General features: G+C 47.3%; 1 protein-coding gene across 2 annotated transcripts; it reads right to left on the bottom strand.

Moving 5' to 3' along the window:
- Nucleotides 1–1115: 1115 nt before the first annotated feature.
- On the bottom strand, nt 1116–4846 carry LOC117865126 (transcription factor bHLH25). Of its 2 annotated transcripts, none has more exons than XM_034749242.2 (4): nt 4799–4846; nt 3875–4414; nt 3393–3773; nt 1116–1556 (listed from the first exon to the last, which is right to left on the bottom strand). In XM_034749242.2, exons 2-4 carry the CDS (start codon nt 4385–4387, stop codon nt 1452–1454), a joined length of 999 nt encoding a protein of 332 aa, XP_034605133.1. In that variant the 5' UTR covers nt 4388–4414; nt 4799–4846; the 3' UTR covers nt 1116–1451. The 2 variants fall into 2 exon arrangements, with proteins under 2 accessions (XP_034605133.1, XP_034605134.1); XM_034749243.2 differs by having other exon boundaries at nt 3875–4409; nt 4799–4842.
- Nucleotides 4847–9330: the final 4484 nt, after the last annotated feature.

Here is a 9330-nt window from a genome sequence, read left to right as displayed (position 1 = left end):
GCGAACTCAATGGCAACGGTCGTCATCAAGCCCATCTTCGCTATCGAAGCGGGCGCAACCTTCATTTTTGGATCCTGGCTCTACATCACCGATGGCACCGGATTGTTCCGACGCCAGATCGTCAATGCCCAGGACAAGAAATTGGAGGATTCGGTCAGAAAAAACTAAGATTTCAAAGTCAACAACCTCGAGTTCGACTACGCATCAGACTCGACTTCGGTTCGGACTAGTCGGTCCCAGTCGCTTCTCAAATCGACTTCGACTCCAAAACGGTTTCCCAACGGACTCCGCAATGCAGCCGAAGCCCACTAGAGTTTCCTCACTCGAATTCAACTCGAACTCGGGAATGACGAAGACGACGACTCCGACTCGGTTTATCTCCCAGAGATACCATTATCAGGATTAGCCCAGGGTCTTGTAATAACTACAACATCACAAGGCAGATTCGTTCACTGGCCAGGAATGCGACCATCCCTTGCCCGCGACTACGAGTCACGCCTTGTCGCTCACATAGACAACCTCCCGTACCAGGAAGGTGTCCCACTCACTTCAAACCGCGAGGAAAGTTCCACAGAGATTGCTACATCAAGCTCCGGAAGCTACTACCCAGACAGGGAAGTCTTTGTTATTACTCAAAATAACAACCCGGGTACTAGCCAGAACAGAACCCCCAGGCGATTAGCACAACTCGACAACATCTCAGAAGACGAGTCTACAGCTGACGCCCCACAAAATGAAACCTCTGATCAAAGGAACCAAAGAAGGATGCGCAATGCTACTCGGGCTGAGCGACGGCAAACGATAGCTACAAATATTCCCATCACAAACCTTGAAAGAGCTTTCGACGCAGTTCAGGCTCAAGACCATACCACTCCACTCGTAGCAATCGCTTCTATCAATCTTTTAACAACGCTCATACCCCAAGATGGAGACAACGAGGCTACAGCTCAGCTCGTGCAACGCGGCAACAAACTAATCGCACAACTTGAAGAGCAAGCTTACAAGCTCAGCAGTTGTACTTGCAGGAGTATAATATAGTTCATTAGTCGACTAGACAACTAGCATCATGAACAGGAGTATTAGTACAAGAGTACATATATTTTACTATAATCATGGAAAGCTCAGCACAAATATATAACTTAATGCAACTTGCATTGCAGGCCGCCGTACATATTGATCACTATCATGTTTTACTTAGCTATATATTTCGTCAGAACCGACCACCTGACTGACTTTTCTTCAGTGCTTTTCCGCGACAACAATAGCGATCGAGCAGCAGATACGTGTGCACTGGTGTCAATGTTTTCATGCCAAATGCCAAATAGCAGTGTCGCACCGACGAAAGTCATTGGCCACGGCGCAGATTCTTTACAAAAGGAAAGGGAAAAAAAGCAACACTCATGCATACCACACCATACTGTCGAATACTGACTTGTGAGTTGCCTTTATAACTAGTTTCCTGTTTCTTCAGGGCTGTTGCAGCTGCTACTATGCAGCAATGCAGAGTTGAGTCTGCCAAGGATCTCGTCCGCTGTGACGGTGAAGCCCTCCTCCACCTGATCATATTAAAAAAGAAACAGCTGATTAACGTTTACATGAACCTTCTTGCTGTTAGAATCTTAACTATCATGTTCGCCTCAGAGACAAAATCTGAAACATGATCATATTAAAATTTGATGTGTGGGAGTTTGAAGCTAGGTAGTACTAGCTTGTAAATTTAAAATTCTAATTCAAAGTCCCTCTTCTAAGAAGACATTCATATTCCATGGCCCTACACTTTGCCATAATACAAGATAAAAAAATGCATGCTGTGTCAACTTATGCTAAAGCATAGGGCTCCTAAATAAAAGGGAAATTAATTAGGGCACGCTACATTTACGTGTTTTTTCTCCTGTAGCACACTATTTTTTTTTGTCTCTATAGGATACTGGATCTACATTGTTGTTTTTTTAGTGTACTGTAAAAAATTTCCCTAAATAAAATTAGGTCTCGAGGTCTATAAAATGATTAAAATGGGATGATAGACCATTCCAAAAAATGATGGAAGAAATCAATCATACCCATTGTGTGATGGTGCCACATTTTACATCCTGAGACTAGGGTAATGTATTTTTATACCTAATCAAAATAGGCTGCAACACGAACAAGTGAAATTGCATCAAGCATACACAAATCTTCAAACTAAAATAAGACAAAATAAATACATAATCAAAGATACATTTTGGAAAATACAAAAGCTATCACTAATTTAAATTCCAAATGTAATTAAGTGGACAATTTTCCCCATCAACAAGGGAAATTTTCCACACAATGGTTCGAAGTGGTTGGCCACATATATATGTACAACAATAATAAGAACCAACCTGTGTCGTTAAATCCTTTAGTTGGCCGGTATATAATTAGCTAGTTTGCGGAGGACAATCCAGTGACTTTGTATCTTTTTATTTTTGAGAGTACAGTGGTTTTTCTATGTAATAACGCCACTACAAAAAAGCATATCTAGAGACTCAGATATATATCTTATACTTGACATTTTATGCAGGTATATTGCAAAAGGACACCTCTTTGTCGCACTTTAGAGGATGCCTCTAACAACATATGTGTAGATATACTATTTGTGTGATCGATGTTTAGGAAGAGAACGTGTAACCCTGGATTGCAACAGCACATTGGTTTTAAGCATTTTGTAAAATTTCTATATGAAAATCATTGTTTCGGTCACACTTTGAAATATATGTTATCTTTTATTTAGAGATGCTATTTGAGCCATCATTCATTACTATTATCTATGAATTTTTTTAGATGTTTGAGGCATGATAGGACATGCCGATGAGGTTGGCTAGATCATTTATCCATGAGGTCTAGAGAGTTCAAAGAAAAGATTGGTTCTCCATAGCGCGTAAGAACTTTTAAAATATTTTCTAGCACACAAAGATAACTATGTGCATCGTGAAGAACTTAAAGATACATGTGCTAAAGTTTTTCTTCGTTCACAGAGACATTCCATATAGAGGTACATTGAACTGCCCATTAAGTGGTCGGTGAATAGAGTTACCCTTTTTTTCTCTCTCTCAACCTTTTCATGAAATAAAAAGTTAAAGTTTAACCATGCAGTTTGTCTTTGATTTACGTATAAAAAGTATCCAGATAACATGGAAGATAGTGAAACAGATGGATTATAATAACACGCTTAAAGGTAGTATTAGCGATTTGTGTTTGACTAGTTTATTATTTATTATTAGGAATTCTGAACAAGCATAGTTTTTTATGCATTTGTGTATACCGAAGAAGTCCATCAGTAGTGTTCTTAATTAAGAAATGAAGTTTTAGGTAATTCTAATCAGAGTGCTGATTATTTATTTAGATAAAATTAAAGGGTAATGAAAACTTGCCTTTGCCGTGATGGTTATGATCAGAGTGCTAGCCGGGAATGGCGTGACATTTGCGTGGATGATGCTGAGGTGGAGCTCGTCGACCTCGGTGAGCACCCTCGCAGCCACCCCCTTGCCATCCTCGCAGTGGATCCTCACCATCACGCTCTTCTCCAAGAACCGGGCTTCTATCTCCGGCAGCGGATTCCTCGACATCGCCGGCGTCCCCGACGAGGTCCACGACTGGGAGCTACCCTCGTCGGGCACCGCGATGCACGGATTCTTGACGAGGACCCAGGACTCGATGCTGCGGTCGCTGCTGCCATCTTCCAGTGCCTTGATCTTTTCTTGGAGCTCCTTCATGTATCTCGTCGCGTCAGAAAGGATCGTCGCTTTGTCCATCTGATCCGCAATGAACCGTTGCACGGTGCAATTTTTTTTTGTCAGGAACTGGTGTAGAGATGAGTAGAAGAATTGCAGGAATTTAGTTAGCGGATCAGGACCTTCTTGAGGCCGGGGATGACGGTGGAGAGCTCGATGAAGCGTTGGTTGATCTTCTCCCTCCTTTTTCTCTCCGCGATGATGTGGTCCTGCGCATACATGGATCCCACGCTCTTCAAGACGGCTCTTCTCGTCGGCGGTGGCCCGCACGTCAGCTCCGGCAGGCTGCGTGTGGCGGCGGCCCCAGACATGCCGCCGTCGCGAGGACCCGGCGGCGGCGCTGAGGCGGCGCCGAAATTCCAGCTCGTGCTTCTGCTCAGTGCGGGGTCTGCGTTCTTGCCGATGCTGCTGCCGTCGATGATGTACCCATCGCCTGGGCTCCAGCTGTTTGCCGGGTGGGGCTGCCCGATCAGCTCCTGGACCATTTCTTCAGCTTGCGAGGCCTCGCGGAGCGCTTGGAGCGAGGGGAAGGTAGCCACCTCACCGCACTCACCGTCGACAGGGGCTGCCGCCAGATGCTCCTGCTGCGGCCTATCCATCGCCCACTGCAAGAACAGGCCCGAGTAGTCCTCCATGTTTTCAGATCGCTAGGTCAATCTACCCTGCAGCAAATTAATGATTGATATCTTGACTTATTCACAGCAAGAAGCATGTATCTTAAAAAATGGCAACTTGGGACAGCCAACTATAAGCAAGCATATGGATTGTAATTTGTAAATAAATGATTGTTGCAGTCTCGTCTCTCATCTCTCATTTAGTCAAGGCGTAGTAGTGTATGATTACACGACATTAATAGCTAAGGAACCTTTTGAAATCCACTTCCTAGAAAAGCAAGATTAAGGAGTAGACAAGGGTAGATATGAAAGTAGAGACCAAACTAAAGCTAGGTCTTAACGCTCATAAAAGAAGGAAGAATCTGCACAATAAGATCAAGGAGGGCTATAGGACTGCAAATGTATTATGGAGGAGAGCTCGTAGTTAATTACCTTGCAAATGACGGCTTGATATTGCTAATTGCCTCTGCTAAAATAACAGCCAAATGACCATGCATGGGCCGGGAGAGAGTCCTCCTTTTTATAGGTATTATTATAGCAGCACCACTTGTTATGCCGGGCCCCTCCTTGTCTCTATAATGTTTGTTTGTTTTTTTTGTTTTGCTCGCTTGAGATTCTTGTTGTGGCCTGTATCAAGTGAAAAAGACATTATATTTGCTCCTCGAATGTGATTCATGACGTATAAATAATAAATGCAAACAATTTCATGGTATGCTCGTTTAACATCTGGCCACCTATCAAATCGAGATCAGGCAGGTCATACTTGGCCAGGTTTGTAGTGATCGGTTGACATATAATACCTCACAGTACAGTTCTGTTGTTGTAACGACGCTCATGTTCATCATGACCCACGTGGATCAATGTGGCCATTTTGCTTTTGTCCTAAAACGTAGGTCGTTCTAAAATATAGATTGATACGTAACATACAAATTAAATACTCCATACGTAGACAGATGGAGCATATTAAAATTTCTAATCCTCACTAGTTTATACTAGAAGAGACCTACCGTCTAGCGTTTTTAGTCCCGGTCGTTTTTGGACCCGGGACTACCGGGTCAAACACCACCACTGATGGCCACCATCGTGGCCATCGACGGGAGCTTTAGTCCCGGTTGATAATATCAATTGGGACTAAAGAGACCCTTTAGTCCCGGTTGTAACAGCTAGTGGAACGAGGGAATCTGGAGAGGCGTTTATTCCCGGTTGAAAATACCAACCGGTACTAAATGCCCACCTTTAGTCCCGGTTAGTAATTCCAACCAGGACTAAAGGGGGGCTTTAGTCCCGCTTGTGTTTTCAACCGGTACTAAACACCTCCCCGGACCTTTAGTCCCCCCTATCTACCTTATCTTCTCTCCTCCTCTCCCCTCCCTTATCTCGCACACGCAGTCTTTATTCCTTATCTTCTCTCCTACTCACCCTTTCTTCCAGGCGAAGTGGCGGGGGGCACGAGCGGCACGGGCCCACCTCCGGTGGGCTCCCGGCTGCTGGCGCGTGTGGGTGAGTGGCGGATGGCCCATTTTTTTTAACCTTTATAGTCCCGCTTGGTAGGTCTTTAGTCCCAGGTAAAATTCCCGGGACTAAAGATGGGGGCCTTTAGTCTTCACATATTAGTCTCGGTTGGATTTTCGAGATCTATGTGTCTCTCCAGCCGGGATTAATGCTCACTTTTCCACCGGTGCCTGAAGCCTGCCATTTTTATGAACAAATAGGAGGACATATGTCTGCTGCTGAATTTCATGGTCTATGGCCTCCTCATCTGTACAGGAAAAATGTCTCCCATCATATGACCTAGGTTAAACAGTGTAGGATTGAGAAATATATGGTGGAGCTGAAGGGGGCTCTTCGGATTGCCATCCGTTGAGAACGCCCGAGGCACCACCGGCTCAGTACGCGAAAAAAGAAAAAAAACAAATCATCCTGACACACGCGCCCCTCCACTCAATCCTCCCCGCTGCCATCCTCTGCCTCACTGGCATCGCCTCTGACACAGCAAGGACTGCCCAACCTCGATCCGCCCCTCCCTTCCCCTCCCAATCCTTCATCTCTATCCAAATCTACAGAGATCATGATGCTTTCGTCATCACCAGTGTCTCTAGCGAGAGTCCACGCCTGCTTGGCCTTCTTCCTCTCCGACGCACACCCCCGCCACGTTAGCCTCCACCACCGCTCGCAGCCAGCGGTGACCTCGCCGCTGCACCGTCCGCTCCCATTCCATCGCAGTCCCTCCCCTCTCCTAATCACCACTCTTCCTCACCCTTCCTAACCACTAGTCTACATCCTCCACCACCCGACTGGCAACACCATCACCACCCGGCCTCACTTCCCACACCCCACCACCTCTATCGGGCCTGCCGCCACCGGCGGTCATCCCTCTAATCCAGCCGACCATAGAGCCCTCCCCGATAACCTGGAACCTTGAACCCTAATCCTAATCTGACTGTCTTCTCCGAGTCCGGCGAGCCGGCCATGGACTTACTTTTTGCTATTTTATTTCCTCTGATGAAGAAGTAACACATGGGCTCTCGATTTAACTCTAAATCAAGAGCCCTCTCTATTTAGTAATGTGATATTGTGATACATCCAGTCCACTACCCCTCACTCAAATTTTTAAAGCAAAGGCAATTAGTAAATTTCCACCATGTACAAAATTCACAAAAATTATGTTTATGTTTTCTTGAGGAGTGCCCCCTATCAAATCTTGGTTGGGTCCGCCCCAGTCCCCTGCTGAGGTCGACGTACTTGCCTTGTTGTCAAGTCCGCTCACTGTCGCTGGATCGGAGCTGGTAGCTCGCTGCATCAAGTGAAGCCAATACATTTTTTTTTTTATGCTGAAAGATGCTGGCCCGGTAAAGCTGGCCTCTCTAGGTGCCAAAAAATATTTCTAACATCTTACTTTATGTGTTTGTGCGTATGCATGGGCATGCGATATATTCAACGAGGTCAGGTGTCCTCCTGTCCTTGTCTTGGCCTCCAGTACGCCCGCAACTTGAACACTGCTGGGTAAAGCGAGTACTGGTTACTAACCCCTTAGTACCGGTTATGCAACCGGTATTGCTACTTCGGTACTAAGAGGACCTTTAGTACCAGGTTAAATAACCGGTACTAAAGATGTATTTAAAAAATTAACAGCACCCAGCCCCGCATCCCGCCGGCTGCGCCCGGCTGCCTCGCCACCGCGCCTCGTCGGCGTCGGTTGCCCCTTCCCCGCGACCCGCCGGCCACCCCTTCTTCCCGGTCGCCTACCGCTCCTCCTCGCCGAACCTCTGAGGCGCACGGGTGGCCAGCGGGTCGCGAGGGAGGGGCAGCTGGGCGCAGCCGGCAGGATGTGGCTGGGAGAGGGGTAGGTCCGGCAAGGGGGGATAGAGGGAAGCCCCCGTCGCCACCCTTGCCTCCTGCTGCTGCCATTGGCCCAGTCACCAAGAAAGAGAGAGGCCGCCACCCTTGCCCCTATCACAGAGAGAGAGGGTGAGCCCCTTACCTCGTCGGCCCGCCATGCCTCACCCCACGGCTCCCCTGCGTCGGACGCCGCATCCTCCATCCGCACCATCACTCCTCGTCCTACACCGCATCCTCCACCCGTGCCACTGCTCCTCATCCTGCGCTGCATCCTCCGGCCATCGCCTTGCCCAGCGCTGCCTCCACACCTCCCCCTGCCGCCTTTCGTCACCGCAGTGAGGGGCGAGCGGAGGGGGGAGGAGAGGGGCAGCAGCCTCGCACCTTCAGCCTGTCACGCTAGAGGAGGATGGGATCCAGACGGCGGTGTAGAGAGAGAGAGAGAGAAAGATGGGGGCGGAGAGAGAGGACGGGAGCGGGTATGTGGGGGAGTGGATAAGGCGGATGGGGCAACGGGGTACTAAATGTTGGGAGCTCCAACCGGTACTAAAGGTCACCCATTAGTACCGGATGGAGCCTCCACCTGTTAATAAAGGCCCTTAGGCATATTAGTACCGGGTGAAGGCTCCACCCGCCACCCGGTACTAATGGGTGACCTTTAGTACCGGTTGGAGCTCCCAACCGGTACTAAAGGGGGTCCAGGGGGGCTTCTGAGGAACTAGCCGTTAGACCCGGTACTAATGCTCACATTAGTACCAGGTCAAAAACCAACCGATACTAAGGGCTAGGACCAATACTCAGTTCTCTAGTAGTGGGATCTAATAAAAAGCTAGGCTCCAAATCTTATTTTTTTTCAATATGCTTGACACAAGCCTAATTAATGCGTTACGCGAGGGTGAGTTTTATTACTTTCATATATTGTGCACATCTGCATGCCTAAGAATAATTCCATTGTTATTGGATATAATATGAACCAAGTGTCGTACATACATCTATGGGTCCACCAGAAAGTTTGGACAGTCCTAGATATAGGGCTAGACACTGAGACATGTCAAATATGGAGGCTACGGTGTAGATGGCAGGACAGGAACTAGTCGATGATTAGGAAAACTATTCGTAGCAATTAGAGTAGGACTTGTCTAATTGAATCTAACTAGTATTCTTGTAAATCAACCAACCTGTAACCCTACCCCTAGCAATATAAAGCGAGTCAGGAACCCCTTCCAAAGCAATTAAATCTAACAAATACACAGGATGTAGGGTATTACGCAATCTAACGGCCAAAACCTATCTAAATCATGTGTTCGAGTTCACCTTCGAGTTCCTGATCTTGGCGAGCCCCACGCACTAAATACTACATCGGGCACCCTCCCTTGGTAGGTTGTCGGGTCTAAACACCGACAGCTGGTGCGTCAGGTAGGGGATCTCACTGAGAATCCACTAGCGAACTCGATGGCCCAAGTCATCATCAAGCCAATCGTCGCGTTCGAAGTGGGCGCGACGTTCATCTTCGGCTCCTGCGTTGGCATCGCAAACAGCGCTGGAAATTTTCACCGCCACATTGCACTGGCCCCGAAGAAGAAGCAGCACACCATAAAGCTTCATTGTCAAGCCCTGGAGGATGTCGT

Source organism: Setaria viridis, chromosome 7, assembly GCF_005286985.2.
Source record: "Setaria viridis chromosome 7, Setaria_viridis_v4.0, whole genome shotgun sequence".
Classification (NCBI taxonomy): domain Eukaryota; kingdom Viridiplantae; phylum Streptophyta; class Magnoliopsida; order Poales; family Poaceae; genus Setaria; species Setaria viridis.
This window is presented reverse-complemented; position numbering and strand designations above follow the sequence as displayed.

Excerpts from the sequence above, each read along its gene's own strand:
- LOC117865126 (XM_034749242.2), bottom strand. The coding sequence starts at position 4,387 with ATGGAGGACTACTCGGGCCTGTTCTTGCAGTGGGCGATGGATAGGCCG. Across the intron at positions 3,774-3,874 it reads TCATCCCCGGCCTCAAGAAG|ATGGACAAAGCGACGATCCT; the intron begins GTCCTGATCCGC and ends ATTGCGGATCAG. Across the intron at positions 1,557-3,392 it reads TCATAACCATCACGGCAAAG|GTGGAGGAGGGCTTCACCGT; the intron begins GCAAGTTTTCAT and ends TAATATGATCAG.